A 21334-nucleotide genomic window follows, 5' to 3' on the forward strand; every position below is an offset into this window, starting at 1 on the left:
CTTAAAGCCATGCATGCAGTAGGCTGTCCCCCCAGGGTTTGGAAACGTCCGGTCTGTTAATCTGTCACCATCCAGGCTACTAGGAAGAGTGTAAAGAGGATTAAGACGTTCAATTCCTGGTAGAATATTATCCTTGGTTCACAATGAGTGAAGGAAGGAAAATAAATAAACTGTGAATAGGAATGGATGGGATGTCTTGAGAAGAAAACTACAATACATTCCCAAATAATATCTCTCCGGTAATTCAATAGCAATCTGAGTCTTAATCGTAAAGTTGAGACACATAGGTTAGATTTGTTCTGTTGTAGTGATTCAGTAACAACACTGAATCACTTCCTAAGAAGTGTTCTTGTCTGTCCCTTTAGTCTCAGATATTAGTAACATACTGTTCCAGTACATAGTGGTTAGTAAAGGAAATAGAAAGGAAACATGCTTGTTTTTCACTAAATGGATTCTAGCTAATACAATGCCATTTCAGATGACACAATCAGCCCTGGTTTACCCTGATTTAGCCCTAGTCTCCATCTGGATTGTAAATCATCTGTATCCCCAGTGAAGCTGCAGACAGGCAGCAGATCATCTAGACTAGATCCTTAAGGACAGGGAAGGGGACTAGCTGCCATCTGAAGGGGTTGATCAGCTTGTGCTGTTAACACTGTGGATGGAACACAGAGCTGGCTCTTTACTCTGTCGTACACTGGTTTCTGGATTAGCAACACAAGCCACTTCCACTGTGATCAGTCACTCACACACACAGACACTCGGAATGACTGAAATCCTCTCAACATCACCCATCTGTTTCACTCACTGTATCAGAATTAGGACAATTATTGACAGCGAGCTTGAATAAGTAGTCTATTGCTATTTGCTCTATTATGGTTTAGATATTATCCATAATAAAGCTATGAACACATTGTATTGTCTTAACTGTAGGAGAGTGTTCAGGTAGCTTACTGACCAATTCCCTGAGCAGGCCCATGCCCCGTGGCTGACTTCTGTTGACCTGTGTCCTGTTAAGGAGCTACATTGTGTGACCAGTGGGCCACGCTGCTACCTTCCACAGCAGAGATGTTTCTCTAACTGTTATTGAACTGTTTATTGTCAGAGATCTCCAGTCTCTCTGTCTGAGAACAAAACATCAAATTCAGGTGTGAACAGACCAGGCCGACCGTCCGTCCTCCAGGAGGAGGGAGCAGGAGGCTGAGTCTTGGCTGGCTGGGCCCCAGCAGCGGGACACCCTCTGGGGCAGAGTATTTAACGCTCCACCTGCTTATCGATCCTGTCTTCCAGGCCGAGTGATGGGCGAGTGAGCGGACACAGGGGAGGGGGCAGAGGGGGGCACGGCAGACCCCAGCCTCAGCCTCCGGTATCCTGGCTCGGGTCTGTCCTTGACACTGCCCGTGGGACAGGCCTGGAGGACACCTTGGCCCCGCTTCTAGCCCTCAGTCTCCCCCGGGCCGCCTGCACTTTACAGAGCCATATTGATTTTGTGGCGGGGCAGAGACGTGTGGCTGGCTAGCTAGAGAGCGAGAGAAAGAAAGAGAGGGAGAGAGACAGAGGGAGGAAAGAGACAGAGAGAGAGAGACATCTCTAAAGCACTGACTTCTCCTTGACTGCACCTCAGGACGCGACAAGGCTGTCAGAACAACTTGATGGCCCCAGCGCACCCTGCTGAAAACTGCTAATCACGGTCTTTCAATCAATGCTCTCCTTCCCCTCCCTCCGTCCCTCATTCCCCCCTCCTTCCCTCACCTCTCCCCCAACAAACTGGCCTGTGTCTGAATCTGAATACCTAGGGAATGTGTGTCAGTGTTAAAATGGTCCATTCTGCCTGGAAAACAGCTGACCTCATGAAACCATGTTGTCATTTGTAGGTGAAAACTAAAAAGCTTTCTCTATCGACATAATCGTAATGGAAGTGTTATGGCCTGCCCACAAAATAACAATTAAAGCCAAAGTGGCGAACACCCTTTACTTTTCTGCTTATGTAAGGTAGGGCATACCTCTTAAATATCTGTTCTGCTCTGGTCTCCTCTCGCTCGCTCTCTCTCTCCTCTCCTCTCCTCTCCTCTCCTCTCCTCTCCTCTCCTCTCCTCTCCTCTCCTCTCCTCTCCTCTCCTCTCCTCTCCTCTCCTCTCCTCTCCTCTCCTCTCCTCTCCTCTCTCTCATTCTCCTCACTCTCTCTCCTCTCCAGATTTGACACCTTGGGTAAAGGTCATGGAAACATCTTTTTCTCCTTCTAGGTGTAGATGAGTGTGAAATAGATGTTGACACCATGGACACATTGAAAAGCACTTAAATGGACAGGCCTTGTATGTGCCAAGATGTCAGTGTCTAGGCTTACCCCAGGTGTATGTGTAAATACTTTGGGGTGAATCATCTTTCTCTCTTTCTTTCTCTCTTTTGCTTTCTCCTAACGCCTGACAGGGTTACACCTGCCCGTGGCTGTGTCACGGATTGGGTTTAACACTGTAAGAGAGAGACAGAGAGAACACAATGGCTGTTTAAACTACTTGACTGTCTTCCATAAAGTACTTGTCATTGTGGGTGTGTATACATTTCTGAACATCAACCAGTATGATTGTCTATAGTAGTATGTGCTTAGTGTGCGTGTGTGTGTGTTTCTGTGTGTGTGTGTTTGTGTGTGTGTGTGTGTTTCTGTGTGTGTGTGTGTGGGCCTGTAGTGTGTGTGTGTGTGTGTGTGTGTGTGGGCCTGTAGTGTGTGTGTGTGTGTGTTTAAATAATGATCCTTGGTGATCACCCTGCCTGCGGTGCTGGTAATGTTATTAGATCCGTGTTCTAAACAGGGTGTGAAAGGTCTGCCCAGGCCCAGTTCCATACCGGCCCTTTAAATGACCTGGCCACGGTGTGTTCAGATAGATGGATGGACACATTTTAACATGAATGATTCCACCCCCCTCTGACCTGCCGCTAAGTGAAGTGAACAATGTCCCCCTTCAGCCCAAACAACAATTAGTGAGGATGAGCGTCAACGAGGGCTAGTTGGCCATTTTTCATCATCTACCTGAATGGATCTCTACTGAAAATATCTACTCAAGGCAGGAAGAGCCTGCTGTGTCTCGTTGCACTGTGTGTGTGTTTGTGTGTGTGTGTTTGTGTTTGTTTGTGTGTGTGTGTGTGTGCGTGCGCGTGTGTGTGTATGTGTGTGTGTGTGTGTGTGTTAGAGATAGAGACTACTGAGTTGAGCTGCTGAGGCAGGACACATATGAAGATACATGTTGGTGATCAGCTTTTCCTCTCGGCAGGAGGAGCATCGAGGCTCATCATGTTCTACTGGAGCTGTGTACTAATGCAATACCTTTTGACATATTCAATAGAAAAACTATATTTGACACCTACTATTTAGTACATGAGCAAGTGACCACCTGATCTGATCAGGATGTAGCCAGACAGATGAATATGCATCCCCACCTCCTGGTCCAGTGTGTGGGTGTGGGGTTACACATTATTACTGCCCTGTGTGACCTGGTTCTCAGGTCACTCAACAGATGTTTCAATCAGTTAACCATTTATTACACTGTTCAGTCACTTATCACTTACCTCCCATCCATAACCATTACAGTGACCGCTGACCAGTGTGTGGGATTCTGAGAATGCATTATGCCACGATTTGTCGGAAACAAAATGTCAAAAGGCAGTTAAAGTTTTGCTTTTCTTTGAATGGATAGTGCTTATTATGTCCCGGGGCCTAAATGTCAGTTAAAACAACCATGTAGCCTAGGGGGGAGGGAGAGACAGTGTCAGTGTGCAAGGAAGTGTGTGTGATGGTATGTAGGTGCTGTGTGCTCTCACCGTGGTTCGTGGCAGTCAGAGACATGTCCTGTGTATGAGGTAGCTACGTGCTGTTAGTCACCTAGGCAGGGTGAGGTGGCAGGAGTCCAGGGGCCTGCGGGATGGAGGTCCTGGGGGCTGGGGCGTGGAGGGCCTGGGGGCTGGGGCTTGCAAGGGCCTGGGGGCTGGGACGTGGAGGTCCTGGGGGCTGGGCGGTGGAGGTCCTGGGGGCTGGCTGGGCGGTGGAGGTCCTGGGGGCTGGGCGGTTGAGGTCCTGGGACTTGCAGCGTGGAGGTCCTGGGGGCTGGGCGGTGGAGGTCCTGGGGGCTGGGCGGTGGAGGTCCTGGGGGCTGGGCGGTGGAGGTCCTGGGGGCTGGGGCGTGGAGGGCCTGGGGGCTGGGGGGTGGAGGTCCTGGGGGCTGGGGGATGGAGGTCCTGGGGGCTGGGGCGTGGAGGAGCTGGAGGGTGGAGGTCCTGGGGGCTGGAGGTCCTGGGGGGTGGAGGTCCAGGGGGCTTGGGCATGGAGGACCTGAGGGGTGGAGGTCCGAGGGCTACCCGCTCCTTACTCCTCACAGCAGGCTTTTTGCCTCGTCCGTTTGGTCTCTCTCTTCACCCCTCGCTTCCCCCGGTCCAAAGTGGGCACTCCCTGGCCTTCCTGCCATCCTCCTTTCCACTGGCCGCCCCACACCCACTCCCCACATTCTGCGACAGCATGCCAAATGAAAACGGGGTGGTAGCGCATTTGATGTTTTCGCCTGTCTCCCTGTTTGAGGCTGATGTTCTACAGGAGACTTGGCAAAATACCTCATTCACCGTCACTTTTGCAGGAGGAGACCATTTTCTGAAATCGGTGTCACACAAGTACCAATTGTTTGCTTCCTAAACAAAGCGCTCTATTAGGCAGCTAAATCTCAATGCGTCATCGTGGGGATGAGAGGGGGCTGGGGTTGGCTGTCAAGGATTAAACTCCCCAGGGCTCTCAGTAGAACGCCATCTACTGGTTGGAGGTCTGGTTCCACCTACACCCCGACTTTGGTTCTGATTGTTACAGCATAGCAACCCGAGTCAAAACCAGTCCATTAGGACCCAGGGTTCCTCAGGGTTATGCTGGACCCATGGGGGTAGTCCTCAGACAAACCACCCTCTCAGAGGAAACAAGCTCTTCTCCACTGCCACCAGCAATTTTAATGTAGACATGTTATTTTCTTAGTTATTTTGAGCCATAATGATCTAAGCACTGGACATTAATCTACTCATTAAAGTGTCAAAAATCAAAAATACCAGCCATTTGATTTCCCTCTCATGTCCAGATCTGAGAGAACAGACCCCCTATTTATGTGATGAACAGTCTGGCCAAGGGGACTTTAATCCCGTCAACAGAGAGAGATTAAATCATCCATGTCATTGTTTTTATGGGATTGGTAATCTGGTTTCTTATGCTGGGTGGAAAAGCAGCGTCTCTAACTGACAGAGAGCCTGCTCTGATATACAGGGAGATGGGAGGAGAGGAGATGAGAGCAGAGGAGAGACGAGAAGAGAGGAGGAAATGAGAGCCCATCTGCTACAGAGGGCTGGGGTTGTCTTTTTTTCCTGTGGAATTTCTGAGTGGCTTGATGTATTCGACATGTGCGTGACAGCCCGGTTGTGTGCGATTGGAGCTGAGGCAGTGTGCTATCCAGCCCAGTTGTGTGTGTGTGTGTGTGTGTGTGTGTGTGTGTGTGTGTGTGTGTGTGTGTGTGTATGTATGTGTTTGCCTGCATGCTCATCACACAGGGCAATGTGCTCTTAAGGTCAAGTTGGCAACGGCCTACCAACCAGCCTTGTACACACATACATACAGGAACAACACACACTGGTCACACACACAGGAAACACACCACACTGCCCCCTTACTCATGCTCACACATCACACAAAAACACCCCCACACTGGACACACACACACACTGGACACACACACACACACGCAGGTTTAACATCCTGACGCTTCTGCAGGATTTTGACACCAATGAATGTGCGTCAGTTTGTCAGTTTTCCTCCTCTGCTCTTCTTCCTGGCCCTTTGAACACAGACTGGCCATGAATAGTGTATGTTGTTTTGTGTTGTAGATTCACTCTGTCTGTGGACCAGTTTTCCTCTCCTTTTGTTAGTTCCACTCTAAATAGAATAACTTAGAGTGCCGGCCTGTCTGGAAGCCCATGTGCATCCTGTTTGTGTTGGTGGTGTTATTGGTGGTGTTATTGGTGGTGGTGGTGTTATTGGTGGTGGTGGTGGTGTTATTGGTGGTGGTGTTGGTGGTGTTGTTAGTGGTGTTGGTGTTTGGTGGTGTTGGTGGCGTTGTCGTTGATAGTGGTGGTGTTATTGGTGGTGTTGTTGTAGTTGGTGGTGTTGTAGGTGGTGGCGGTGTTGTAGTTGATGGTGGTGGTGTAGTTGGTGGTGTTATTGGTGTAGTTGGTGGTGTTGTAGTTAATGGTGGTGGTGGTGTTATTGGTGTAGTTGGTGGTGTTGTAGTTGATGGTGGGGGTGGTGTTGGTGGTGTTATTGGTGTAGTTGGTGGTTTTGTAGTTGTTGGTGTTGTTGGTGTTTGGTGGTGTTGTAGTTGATGGTTTTGGTGTTGTTTAGTCTGCAGATAAAGCTGTAGCCCCCTGAAGGGAAATCTACTAACAACATAAAGCTAATAGGTTCTCCGTCTCCGTCTCCCATACTGAGATTTCACCTTTTCCTTTTCTTTTTGTCCACTTTTTGATCCAGCCCTCTTTTGAGTCATTCAGGACACAACCTTTTTAAGCGTACACTTTAATGTTCTTAACAGGACATTTTATTTCACTCTAAAAGTCAGGACATATTTTAGCGGTCGGGACTCTCACATTCCCCCGCGTCCCGCATGAGGTCTCTGGCATTATTAGGCCGGCAGAAATGTGAAACGCATGTAGTAAATGTCTGGGAATATATACGAGGCCTGCTGTCCTTAAACCTCACAGCCTTCACTCTGCTCGGAGCTTTGCTCACTGCTGATGCGGGGAAGCTGTGCGGCAAGGGGTGGGGCGAAGCGTTCACACCGGTGTCCACAGCACATTTAAAGGTTTAAAGGCAGGAGCGGGTCACTGACATGGCACTCTCGCCCGCCGGCTCTCAGCCAGCCAGTGGCTGACAGGGGTGTGGGGTGTGGGGTGTGTGCACCTGTGGGGAGAGGATAAAGGACGGAGGGACGCAGACGGGAGAGATGGATGGAGGGAGGGAAGGAGGTGAGGGGAGCGGAGGGGAGGGTTCGGCACTTGTGAAATTTATTTGGGTATCGCAGTTTTACGCTGGTTGCCATTGGATTTACAGGTCGGAATGGAATGTGAGCCAATGAAAGGGCTTTGATCCTTCCACCAGGTTGGGTCTTTATAGGAGGGAGCCAGTACGCAGAACGCAGCAGGGCATTCTTTATAAGGTTGTGAGGAACCCCACTGCAGAACCCAGAAATCATAAAAATGTGAGACGACAATGAAGCTAAGGGACTATGGGATGGTCAATGGATATCATCTGGGGAGGTTGAATTAAATGGGATGCTGCTGCTTCACAGTCTCAGTTTAAATGTAGGCTAATGCATTCGTCAACTCCCAAAACCCTGGATTAATCTGTTCTCTTCTATCGTACATGTCATTACCTGTAAATTCATCATGACGTGTGCATCTTTGCTGACCTTTGTGTACTGACCTGTGTCTGGTCTCCTCTTCTCCAGAGGCGCAGGCTGCTGCAGGAGCTAGGAGACCAGCGCATCCCCTACCTCGGGCCCTCAGACCATGGCTTCCAACAGCTGGTGAGTCAGTCAGGCTGGTCCAGAGTCCAGACCACTGTTGACCTTCTGTCATCCCACTGCCATTGGCACTAGTCCAGACCTTCTGTCATCCCACTGCCATTGGTACTATTCCAGACCTTATGTCATCCCATTGGTACTAGTCCAGACCTTCTGTCATCCCACTGCCATTGGTACTAGTCTAGACCTTCTGTCATCCCATTGGTACTAGCCCTTACCTTCTGTCATCCCATTGGTACTAGCCCTTACCTTCTGTCATCCCACTGGTACTAGTCCAGACCTTCTGTCATCCCACTGCCATTGGTACTAGTCCAGACTTTCTGTCATCCCACTGCCATTGGTACTAGTCCAGACCTTCTGTCATCCCACATTCATTGGTACTAGTCCAGACCTTCTGTCATCCCACTGCCATTGGTACTAGTCCAGACCTTCTGTCATCCCACTGCTATTGGTACTAGTCCAGACCTTCTGCCATCCCACTGTCATTGGTACTAGTCCAGACCTTCTGTCATCCCACTGCCATTGGTACTAGTCCAGACCTTCTGTCATCCCATTGGTACTAGTCCAGACCTTATGTCATCCCATTGGTACTAGTCCAGACCTTCTGTCATCCCACTGCCATTGGTACTAGTCTAGACCTTCTGTCATCCCACTGCCATTGGTACTAGTCCAGACCTTCTGTCATCCCACTGCCATTGGTACTAGTCCAGACTTTCTGTCATCCCACTGCCATTGGTACTAGTCCAGACTTTCTGTCATCCCACCGCCATTGGTACTAGTCCAGACTTTCTGTCATCCCACTGCCATTGGTACTAGTCCAGACTTTTTGTCATCCCACTGCCATTGGTACAAGTTCAGACCTTCTGTCATCCCACTGCCATTGGTACTAGTCCAGACTTTCTGTCATCCCATTGGTACTAGTCCAGACTTTCTGTCATCCCACTGCCATTGGTACTAGTCCAGACTTTCTGTCATCCCACTGCCATTGGTACTAGTCCAGACCTTCTGCCATCCCACTGTCATTGGTACTAGTCCAGACTTTCTGTCATCCCATTGGTACTAGTCCAGACCTTCTGTCATCCCATTGGTACTAGTCCAGACCTTCTGTCATCCCATTGGTACTAGTCCAGACCTTCTGTCATCCCACTGCCATTGGTACTAGTCCAGACCTTCTGTCATCCCATTGGTACTAGTCCAGACCTTCTGTCATCCCATCGGTACTAGTCCAGACCTTCTGTCATCCCACTGCCATTGGTACTAGTCCAGACCTTCTGTCATCCCACTGCCATTGGTACTAGTCCAGACTTTCTGTCATCCCACTGCCATTGGTACTAGTCCAGACTTTCTGTCATCCCACTGCCATTGGTACTATTCCAGACCTTCTGTCATCCCACTGCCATTGGTACTAGTCCAGACTTTCTGTCATCCCACTGCCATTGGTACTAGTCCAGACCTTCTGTCATCCCACTGCCATTGGTACTAGTCCAGACCTTCTGTCATCCCACTGCTATTGGTACTAGTCCAGACCTTCTGCCATCCCACTGTCATTGGTACTAGTCCAGACCTTCTGTCATCCCACTGCCATTGGTACTAGTCCAGACCTTCTGTCATCCCATTGGTACTAGTCCAGACCTTATGTCATCCCATTGGTACTAGTCCAGACCTTATGTCATCCCATTGGTACTAGTCCAGACCTTCTGTCATCCCACTGCCATTGGTACTAGTCTAGACCTTCTGTCATCCCATTGGTACTAGCCCTTACCTTCTGTCATCCCATTGGTACTAGTCCAGACCTTATGTCATCCCATTGGTACTAGTCCAGACCTTCTGTCATCCCACTGCCATTGGTACTAGTCCAGACTTTCTGTCATCCCACTGCCATTGGTACTAGTCCAGACCTTCTGTCATCCCACATTCATTGGTACTAGTCCAGACCTTCTGTCATCCCACTGCCATTGGTACTAGTCCAGACCTTCTGTCATCCCACTGCTATTGGTACTAGTCCAGACCTTCTGCCATCCCACTGTCATTGGTACTAGTCCAGACCTTCTGTCATCCCTCTGCCATTGGTACTAGTCCAGACCTTCTGTCATCCCATTGGTACTAGTCCAGACCTTATGTCATCCCATTGGTACTAGTCCAGACCTTCTGTCATCCCACTGCCATTGGTACTAGTCTAGACCTTCTGTCATCCCATTGGTACTAGCCCTTACCTTCTGTCATCCCATTGGTACTAGTCCAGACCTTATGTCATCCCATTGGTACTAGTCCAGACCTTCTGTCATCCCACTGCCATTGGTACTAGTCCAGACTTTCTGTCATCCCACTGCCATTGGTACTAGTCCAGACCTTCTGTCATCCCACATTCATTGGTACTAGTCCAGACCTTCTGTCATCCCACTGCCATTGGTACTATTCCAGACCTTCTGTCATCCCACTGTCATTGGTATTAGTCCAGACCTTCTGTCATCCCGCTGCCATTGGTACTAGTCCAGACCTTCTGTCATCCCATTGGTACTAGTCCAGACCTTCTGTCATCCCATTGGTACTAGTCCAGACCTTCTGTCGTCCCACTGCCATTGGAACTAGTCCAGACCTTCTGTCATCCCATTGGTACTAGCCCTTACCTTCTGTCATCCCATTGGTACTAGTCCAGACCCTCTGTCATCCCACTGCCATTGGTACTAGTCCAGACCTTCTGTCATCCCACTGCCATTGGTACTAGTCCAGACTTTCTGTCATCCCACTGCCATTGGTACTAATCCAGACCTTCTGGCATTGGTACTAGTCCAGACCTTCTGTCATCCCACTGCCATTGGTACTATTCCAGACCTTCTGTCATCCCACTGTCATTGGCACTAGTCCAGGTCTTCTGTCATCCCACTGCCATTGGTACTAGTCCAGACCTTCTGTTATCCCACTGCCATTGGTACTAGTCCAGACCTTCTGTCATCCCACTGCTATTGGTACTAGTCCAGACCTTCTGCCATCCCACTGTCATTGGTACTAGTCCAGACCTTCTGTCATCCCATTGGTACTAGTCCAGACCTTCTGTCATCCCATTGGTACTAGTCCAGACCTTCTGTCATTGGTACTTGTCCAGACCTTCTGTCATCCCACTGCCATTGGTACTAGTCCAGACCTTCTGTCATCCCATTGGTACTAGTCCAGACCTTCTGTCATCCCATTGGTACTAGTCCAGACCTTCTGTCATCCCACTGCCATTGGTACTAGTCCAGACCTTCTGTCATCCCATTGGTACTAGTCCAGACTTTCTGTCATCCCACTGCCATTGGTACTAGTCCAGACTTTCTGTCATCCCACTGCCATTGGTACTAGTCCAGACCTTCTGCCATCCCACTGTCATTGGTACTAGTCCAGACCTTCTGTCATCCCACTGTCATTGGTATTAGTCCAGACCTTCTGTCATCCCACTGCCATTGGTACTAGTCCAGACCTTCTGTCATCCCATTGGTACTAGTCCAGACCTTCTGTCATCCCATTGGTACTAGTCCAGAACTTCTGTCGTCCCACTGCCATTGGAACTAGTCCAGACCTTCTGTCATCCCATTGGTACTAGCCCTTACCTTCTGTCATCCCATTGGTACTAGTCCAGACCCTCTGTCATCCCACTGCCATTGGTACTAGTCCAGACCTTCTGTCATCCCACTGCCATTGGTACTAGTCCAGACTTTCTGTCATCCCACTGCCATTGGTACTAGTCCAGACCTTCTGTCATCCCACTGGCATTGGTACTAGTCCAGACCTTCTGTCATCCCACTGGCATTGGTACTAGTCCAGACCTTCTGTCATCCCACTGTCATTGGTACTATTCCAGACCTTCTGTCATCCCACTGTCATTGGCACTAGTCCAGGTCTTCTGTCATCCCACTGCCATTGGTACTAGTCCAGACCTTCTGTTATCCCACTGCCATTGGTACTAGTCCAGACTTTCTGTCATCCCATTGGTACTAGTCCAGACCTTCTGTCATCCCATTGGTACTAGTCCAGACCTTCTGTCATTGGTACTTGTCCAGACCTTCTGTCATCCCACTGCTAATGGTACTAGTCCGGAACCTTCTGCCATCCCACTGTCATTGGTACTAGTCCAGATCTTCTGTCATCCCATTGGTACTAGTCCAGACCTTATGTCATCCCATTGGTACTAGTCCAGACCTTCTGTCATTGGTACTTGTCCAGACCTTCTGTCATCCCACTGCCATTGGTACTAGTCCAGACCCTCTGTCATCCCATTGGTACTAGTCCAGACCTTCTGTCATCCCATTGGTACTAGTCCAGACCTTCTGTCATCCCACTGCCATTGGTACTAGTCCAGACCTTCTGTCATCCCATTGGTACTAGTCCAGACCTTCTGTCATCCCACTGCCATTGGTAGTAGTCCAGACTTTCTGTCATCCCACTGCCATTGGTACTAGTCCAGACTTTCTGTCATCCCACCGCCATTGGTACTAGTCCAGACTTTCTGTCATCCCACTGCCATTGGTACTAGTCCAGACTTTTTGTCATCCCACTGCCATTGGTACAAGTTCAGACCTTCTGTCATCCCACTGCCATTGGTACTAGTCCAGACCTTCTGCCATCCCACTGTCATTGGTACTAGTCCAGACTTTCTGTCATCCCATTGGTACTAGTCCAGACTTTCTGTCATCCCACTGCCATTGGTACTAGTCCAGACTTTCTGTCATCCCACTGCCATTGGTACTAGTCCAGACCTTCTGCCATCCCACTGTCATTGGTACTAGTCCAGACTTTCTGTCATCCCATTGGTACTAGTCCAGACCTTCTGTCATCCCATTGGTACTAGTCCAGACCTTCTGTCATCCCACTGCCATTGGTACTAGTCCAGACCTTCTGTTATCCCATTGGTACTAGTCCAGACCTTCTGTCATCCCATTGGTACTAGTCCAGACCTTCTGTCATCCCACTGCCATTGGTACTAGTCCAGACCTTCTGTCATCCCACTGCCATTGGTACTAGTCCAGACTTTCTGTCATCCCACTGCCATTGGTACTAGTCCAGACTTTCTGTCATCCCACTGCCATTGGTACTTGTCCAGACTTTCTGTCATCCCACTGCCATTGGTACTATTCCAGACCTTCTGTCATCCCACTGCCATTGGTACTAGTCCAGACTTTCTGTCATCCCACTGCCATTGGTACTAGTCCAGACCTTCTGTCATCCCACTGCCATTGGTACTAGTCCAGACCTTCTGTCATCCCACTCTTATTATTACTAGTCCAGACCTTCTGCCATCCCACTGTCATTGGTACTAGTCCAGACCTTCTGTCATCCCACTGCCATTGGTACTAGTCCAGACCTTCTGTCATCCCATTGGTACTAGTCCAGACCTTATGTCATCCCATTGGTACTAGTCCAGACCTTCTGTCATCCCACTGCCATTGGTACTAGTCTAGACCTTCTGTCATCCCATTGGTACTAGCCCTTACCTTCTGTCATCCCATTGGTACTAGTCCAGACCTTATGTCATCCCATTGGTACTAGTCCAGACCTTCTGTCATCCCACTGCCATTGGTACTAGTCCAGACCTTCTGTCATCCCACTGCCATTGGTACTAGTCCAGACCTTCTGTCATCCCATTGGTACTAGTCCAGACCTTCTGTCATCCCATTGGTACTAGTCCAGAACTTCTGTCGTCCCACTGCCATTGGAACTAGTCCAGACCTTCTGTCATCCCATTGGTACTAGCCCTTACCTTCTGTCATCCCATTGGTACTAGTCCAGACCCTCTGTCATCCCACTGCCATTGGTACTAGTCCAGACCTTCTGTCATCCCACTGCCATTGGTACTAGTCCAGACTTTCTGTCATCCCACTGCCATTGGTACTAGTCCAGACCTTCTGTCATCCCACTGGCATTGGTACTAGTCCAGACCTTCTGTCATCCCACTGTCATTGGTACTATTCCAGACCTTCTGTCATCCCACTGTCATTGGCACTAGTCCAGGTCTTCTGTCATCCCACTGCCATTGGTACTAGTCCAGACCTTCTGTTATCCCACTGCCATTGGTACTAGTCCAGACCTTCTGTCATCCCATTGGTACTAGTCCAGACCTTCTGTCATCCCATTGGTACTAGTCCAGACCTTCTGTCATTGGTACTTGTCCAGACCTTCTGTCATCCCACTGCTAATGGTACTAGTCCGGAACCTTCTGCCATCCCACTGTCATTGGTACTAGTCCAGACCTTCTGTCATCCCATTGGTACTAGTCCAGACCTTATGTCATCCCATTGGTACTAGTCCAGACCTTCTGTCATTGGTACTTGTCCAGACCTTCTGTCATCCCACTGCCATTGGTACTAGTCCAGACCCTCTGTCATCCCATTGGTACTAGTCCAGACCTTCTGTCATCCCATTGGTACTAGTCCAGACCTTCTGTCATCCCACTGCCATTGGTACTAGTCCAGACCTTCTGTCATCCCATTGGTACTAGTCCAGACCTTCTGTCATCCCACTGCCATTGGTAGTAGTCCAGACTTTCTGTCATCCCACTGCCATTGGTACTAGTCCAGACTTTCTGTCATCCCACCGCCATTGGTACTAGTCCAGACTTTCTGTCATCCCACTGCCATTGGTACTAGTCCAGACTTTTTGTCATCCCACTGCCATTGGTACAAGTTCAGACCTTCTGTCATCCCACTGCCATTGGTACTAGTCCAGACCTTCTGCCATCCCACTGTCATTGGTACTAGTCCAGACTTTCTGTCATCCCATTGGTACTAGTCCAGACTTTCTGTCATCCCACTGCCATTGGTACTAGTCCAGACCTTCTGCCATCCCACTGTCATTGGTACTAGTCCAGACTTTCTGTCATCCCATTGGTACTAGTCCAGACCTTCTGTCATCCCATTGGTACTAGTCCAGACCTTCTGTCATCCCACTGCCATTGGTACTAGTCCAGACCTTCTGTCATCCCATTGGTACTAGTCCAGACCTTCTGTCATCCCATTGGTACTAGTCCAGACCTTCTGTCATCCCACTGCCATTGGTACTAGTCCAGACCTTCTGTCATCCCACTGCCATTGGTACTAGTCCAGACTTTCTGTCATCCCACTGCCATTGGTACTAGTCCAGACTTTCTGTCATCCCACTGCCATTGGTACTAGTCCAGACTTTCTGTCATCCCACTGCCATTGGTACTATTCCAGACCTTCTGTCATCCCACTGCCATTGGTACTAGTCCAGACTTTCTGTCATCCCACTGCCATTGGTACTAGTCCAGACCTTCTGTCATCCCACTGCCATTGGTACTAGTCCAGACCTTCTGTCATCCCACTCTTATTATTACTAGTCCAGACCTTCTGCCATCCCACTGTCATTGGTACTAGTCCAGACCTTCTGTCATCCCACTGCCATTGGTACTAGTCCAGACCTTCTGTCATCCCATTGGTACTAGTCCAGACCTTATGTCATCCCATTGGTACTAGTCCAGACCTTCTGTCATCCCACTGCCATTGGTACTAGTCTAGACCTTCTGTCATCCCATTGGTACTAGCCCTTACCTTCTGTCATCCCATTGGTACTAGTCCAGACCTTATGTCATCCCATTGGTACTAGTCCAGACCTTCTGTCATCCCACTGCCATTGGTACTAGTCCAGACCTTCTGTCATCCCACTGCTATTGGTACTAGTCCAGACCTTCTGCCATCCCACTGTCATTGGTACTAGTCCAGACCTTCTGTCATCCCACTGCCATTGGTACTAGTCCAGACCTTCTGTCATCCCATTGGTACTAGTCCAGACCTTATGTCATCCCATTGGTACTAGTCCAGACCTTCTGTCATCCCACTGCCATTGGTACTAGTCTAGACCTTCTGTCATCCCATTGGTACTAGCCCTTACCTTCTGTCATCCCATTGGTACTAGTCCAGACCTTATGTCATCCCATTGGTACTAGTCCAGACCTTCTGTCATCCCACTGCCATTGGTACTAGTCCAGACTTTCTGTCATCCCACTGCCATTGGTACTAGTCCAGACTTTCTGTCATCCCACTGCCATTGGTACTAGTCCTGACCTTCTGTCATCCCACATTCATTGGTACTAGTCCAGACCTTCTGTCATCCCACTGCCATTGGTACTATTCCAGACCTTCTGTCATTCCACTGTCATTGGTATTAGTCCAGACCTTCTGTCATCCCACTGCCATTGGTACTAGTCCAGACCTTCTGTCATCCCATTGGTACTAGTCCAGACCTTCTGTCATCCCATTGGTACTAGTCCAGACCTTCTGTCGTCCCACTGCCATTGGAACTAGTCCAGACCTTCTGTCATCCCATTGGTACTAGCCCTTACCTTCTGTCAAACCATTGGTACTAGTCCAGACCCTCTGTCATCCCATTGCCATTGGTACTAGTCCAGACCTTCTGTCATCCCACTGCCATTGGTACTAGTCCAGACTTTCTGTCATCCCACTGCCATTGGTACTAATCCAGACCTTCTGGCATTGGTACTATTCCAGACCTTCTGTCATCCCACTGTCATTGGCACTAGTCCAGGTCTTCTGTCATCCCACTGCCATTGGTACTAGTCCAGACCTTCTGTTATCCCACTGCCATTGGTACTAGTCCAGACCTTCTGTCATCCCATTGGTACTAGTCCAGACCTTCTGTCATCCCACTGCTATTGGTACTAGTCCAGACCTTCTGCCATCCCATTGGTACTAGTCCAGACCTTATGTCATCCCATTGGTACTAGTCCAGACCTTCTGTCATCCCACTGCCATTGGTACTAGTCCAGACCTTCTGCCATCCCACTGTCATTGGTACTAGTCCAGACTTTCTGTCATCCCATTGGTACTAGTCCAGACCTTCTGTCATCCCATTGGTACTAGTCCAGACCTTCTGTCATCCCATTGGTACTAGTCCAGACCTTCTGTTATCCCACTGCCATTGGTACTAGTCCAGACCTTCTGTCATCCCATTGGTACTAGTCCAGACCTTATGTCATCCCATTGGTACTAGTCCAGACCTTCTGTCATCCCACTGCCATTGGTACTAGTCTAGACCTTCTGTCATCCCATTGGTACTAGCCCTTACCTTCTGTCATCCCATTGGTACTAGTCCAGACCTTATGTCATCCCATTGGTACTAGTCCAGACCTTCTGTCATCCCACTGCCATTGGTACTAGTCCAGACTTTCTGTCATCCCACTGCCATTGGTACTAGTCCAGACTTTCTGTCATCCCACATTCATTGGTACTAGTCCAGACCTTCTGTCATCCCACTGCCATTGGTACTATTCCAGACCTTCTGTCATTCCACTGTCATTGGTATTAGTCCAGACCTTCTGTCATCCCACTGCCATTGGTACTAGTCCAGACTTTCTGTCATCCCACTGCCATTGGTACTAGTCCAGACTTTCTGTCATCCCACATTCATTGGTACTAGTCCAGACCTTCTGTCATCCCACTGCCATTGGTACTATTCCAGACCTTCTGTCATTCCACTGTCATTGGTATTAGTCCAGACCTTCTGTCATCCCACTGCCATTGGTACTAGTCCAGACTTTCTGTCATCCCACTGCCATTGGTACTAGTCCAGACTTTCTGTCATCCCACATTCATTGGTACTAGTTCAGACCTTCTGTCATCCCACTGCCATTGGTACTATTCCAGACCTTCTGTCATTCCACTGTCATTGGTATTAGTCCAGACCTTCTGTCATCCCACTGCCATTGGTACTAGTCCAGACCTTCTGTCATCCCATTGGTACTAGTCCAGACTTTCTGTCATCCCATTGGTACTAGTCCAGACCTTCTGTCGTCCCACTGCCATTGGAACTAGTCCAGACCTTCTGTCATCCCATTGGTACTAGCCCTTACCTTCTGTCAAACCATTGGTACTAGTCCAGACCCTCTGTCATCCCACTGCCATTGGTACTAGTCCAGACCTTCTGTCATCCCACTGCCATTGGTACTAGTCCAGACTTTCTGTCATCCCACTGCCATTGGTACTAATCCAGACCTTCTGGCATTGGTACTATTCCAGACCTTCTGTCATCCCACTGTCATTGGCACTAGTCCAGGTCTTCTGTCATCCCACTGCCATTGGTACTAGTCCAGACTTTCTGTCATCCCACATTCATTGGTACTAGTTCAGACCTTCTGTCATCCCACTGCCATTGGTACTATTCCAGACCTTCTGTCATTCCACTGTCATTGGTATTAGTCCAGACCTTCTGTCATCCCACTGCCATTGGTACTAGTCCAGACCTTCTGTCATCCCATTGGTACTAGTCCAGACTTTCTGTCATCCCATTGGTACTAGTCCAGACCTTCTGTCGTCCCACTGCCATTGGAACTAGTCCAGACCTTCTGTCATCCCATTGGTACTAGCCCTTACCTTCTGTCAAACCATTGGTACTAGTCCAGACCCTCTGTCATCCCACTGCCATTGGTACTAGTCCAGACCTTCTGTCATCCCACTGCCATTGGTACTAGTCCAGACTTTCTGTCATCCCACTGCCATTGGTACTAATCCAGACCTTCTGGCATTGGTACTATTCCAGACCTTCTGTCATCCCACTGTCATTGGCACTAGTCCAGGTCTTCTGTCATCCCACTGCCATTGGTACTAGTCCAGACCTTCTGTTATCCCACTGCCATTGGTACTAGTCCAGACCTTCTGTCATCCCATTGGTACTAGTCCAGACCTTCTGTCATCCCACTGCTATTGGTACTAGTCCAGACCTTCTGTCATCCCATTGGTACTAGTCCAGACTTTCTGTCATCCCACTGCCATTGGTACTAGTCCAGACCTTCTGCCATCCCACTGTCATTGGTACTAGTCCAGACTTTCTGTCATCCCATTGGTACTAGTCCAGACCTTCTGTCATCCCACTGCCATTGGTACTATTCCAGACCTTCTGTCATCCCACTGTCATTGGTATTAGTCCAGACCTTCTGTCATCCCACTGCCATTGGTACTAGTCCAGACCTTCTGTCATCCCATTGGTACTCGTCCAGACCTTCTGTGATCCCATTGGTACTAGTCCAGAACTTCTGTCGTCCCACTGTCATTGGCACTAGTCCAGGTCTTCTGTCATCCCACTGCCATTGGTACTAGTCCAGACCTTCTGTTATCCCACTGCCATTGGTACTAGTCCAGACCTTCTGTCATCCCATTGGTACTAGTCCAGACCTTCTGTCATCCCACTGCTATTGGTACTAGTCCAGACCTTCTGCCATCCCACTGTCATTGGTACTAGTCCAGACCTTCTGTCATCCCATTGGTACTAGTCCAGACCTTCTGTCATCCCATTGGTACTAGTCCAGACCTTCTGTCATCCCACTGCCATTGGTACTAGTCCAGACCTTCTGTCATCCCATTGGTACTAGTCCAGACTTTCTGTCATCCCACTGCCATTGGTACTAGTCCAGACTTTCTGTCATCCCACTGCCATTGGTACTAGTCCAGACCTTCTGCCATCCCACTGTCATTGGTACTAGTCCAGACTTTCTGTCATCCCATTGGTACTAGTCCAGACCTTCTGTCATCCCACTGCCATTGGTACTATTCCAGACCTTCTGTCATCCCACTGTCATTGGTATTAGTCCAGACCTTCTGTCATCCCACTGCCATTGGTACTAGTCCAGACCTTCTGTCATCCCATTGGTACTAGTCCAGACCTTCTGTCATCCCATTGGTACTAGTCCAGAACTTCTGTCGTCCCACTGCCATTGGAACTAGTCCAGGCCTTCTGTCATCCCATTGGTACTAGCCCTTACCTTCTGTCATCCCATTGGTACTAGTCCAGACCCTCTGTCATCCCACTGCCATTGGTACTAGTCCAGACCTTCTGTCATCCCACTGCCATTGGTACTAGTCCAGACTTTCTGTCATCCCACTGCCATTGGTACTAGTCCAGACTTTCTGTCATCCCACTGCCATTGGTACTAGTCCAGACCTTCTGTTATCCCACTGCCATTGGTACTAGTCCAGACCTTCTGTCATCCCATTGGTACTAGTCCAGACCTTCTGTCATCCCACTGCTATTGGTACTAGTCCAGACCTTCTGTCATCCCATTGGTACTAGTCCAGACTTTCTGTCATCCCACTGCCATTGGTACTAGTCCAGACTTTCTGTCATCCCACTGCCATTGGTACTAGTCCAGACCTTCTGCCATCCCACTGTCATTGGTACTAGTCCAGACTTTCTGTCATCCCATTGGTACTAGTCCAGACCTTCTGTCATCCCACTGCCATTGGTACTATTCCAGACCTTCTGTCATCCCACTGTCATTGGTATTAGTCCAGACCTTCTGTCATCCCACTGCCATTGGTACTAGTCCAGACCTTCTGTCATCCCATTGGTACTCGTCCAGACCTTCTGTGATCCCATTGGTACTAGTCCAGAACTTCTGTCGTCCCACTGTCATTGGCACTAGTCCAGGTCTTCTGTCATCCCACTGCCATTGGTACTAGTCCAGACCTTCTGTTATCCCACTGCCATTGGTACTAGTCCAGACCTTCTGTCATCCCATTGGTACTAGTCCAGACCTTCTGTCATCCCACTGCTATTGGTACTAGTCCAGACCTTCTGCCATCCCACTGTCATTGGTACTAGTCCAGACCTTCTGTCATCCCATTGGTACTAGTCCAGACCTTCTGTCATCCCATTGGTACTAGTCCAGACCTTCTGTCATTGGTACTTGTCCAGACCTTCTGTCATCCCACTGCCATTGGTACTAGTCCAGACCTTCTGTCATCCCATTGGTACTAGTCCAGACCTTCTGTCATCCCATTGGTACTAGTCCAGACCTTCTGTCATCCCACTGCCATTGGTACTAGTCCAGACCTTCTGTCATCCCATTGGTACTAGTCCAGACTTTCTGTCATCCCACTGCCATTGGTACTAGTCCAGACTTTCTGTCATCCCACTGCCATTGGTACTAGTCCAGACCTTCTGCCATCCCACTGTCATTGGTACTAGTCCAGACTTTCTGTCATCCCATTGGTACTAGTCCAGACCTTCTGTCATCCCACTGCCATTGGTACTATTCCAGACCTTCTGTCATCCCACTGTCATTGGTATTAGTCCAGACCTTCTGTCATCCCACTGCCATTGGTACTAGTCCAGACCTTCTGTCATCCCATTGGTACTAGTCCAGACCTTCTGTCATCCCATTGGTACTAGTCCAGAACTTCTGTCGTCCCACTGCCATTGGAACTAGTCCAGGCCTTCTGTCATCCCATTGGTACTAGCCCTTACCTTCTGTCATCCCATTGGTACTAGTCCAGACCCTCTGTCATCCCACTGCCATTGGTACTAGTCCAGACCTTCTGTCATCCCACTGCCATTGGTACTAGTCCAGACTTTCTGTCATCCCACTGCCATTGGTACTAGTCCAGACCTTCTGTCATCCCACTGTCATTGGCACTAGTCCAGGTCTTCTGTCATCCCACTGCCATTGGTACTAGTCCAGACCTTCTGTCATCCCATTGGTACTAGTCCAGACCTTCTGTCATCCCATTGGTACTAGTCCAGACCTTCTGTCATCCCACTGCCATTGGTACTAGTCCAGACCTTCTGTCATCCCATTGGTACTAGTCCAGACTTTCTGTCATCCCACTGCCATTGGTACTAGTCCAGACTTTCTGTCATCCCACTGCCATTGGTACTAGTCCAGACCTTCTGCCATCCCACTGTCATTGGTACTAGTCCAGACTTTCTGTCATCCCATTGGTACTAGTCCAGACCTTCTG

At 49.2% G+C, this 21334-nt stretch overlaps 1 protein-coding gene across 2 annotated transcripts in view; it reads left to right on the forward strand.

The window, feature by feature from the left end:
• Positions 1–21334, forward strand: part of LOC109885106 (alpha-ketoglutarate-dependent dioxygenase FTO) — a 195640-nt gene that overhangs the window by 12929 nt on the left and 161377 nt on the right. For both annotated transcript variants that reach the window (XM_031814775.1, XM_031814767.1), the window contains exon 2: positions 7518–7595. In XM_031814775.1, coding sequence (XP_031670635.1) covers positions 7518–7595 — 78 coding nt within the window. The remainder of the gene's footprint in view (positions 1–7517; positions 7596–21334) is intronic.

This window comes from Oncorhynchus kisutch, linkage group LG3 (assembly GCF_002021735.2).
Source record: "Oncorhynchus kisutch isolate 150728-3 linkage group LG3, Okis_V2, whole genome shotgun sequence".
Classification (NCBI taxonomy): Eukaryota; Metazoa; Chordata; class Actinopteri; order Salmoniformes; family Salmonidae; genus Oncorhynchus; species Oncorhynchus kisutch.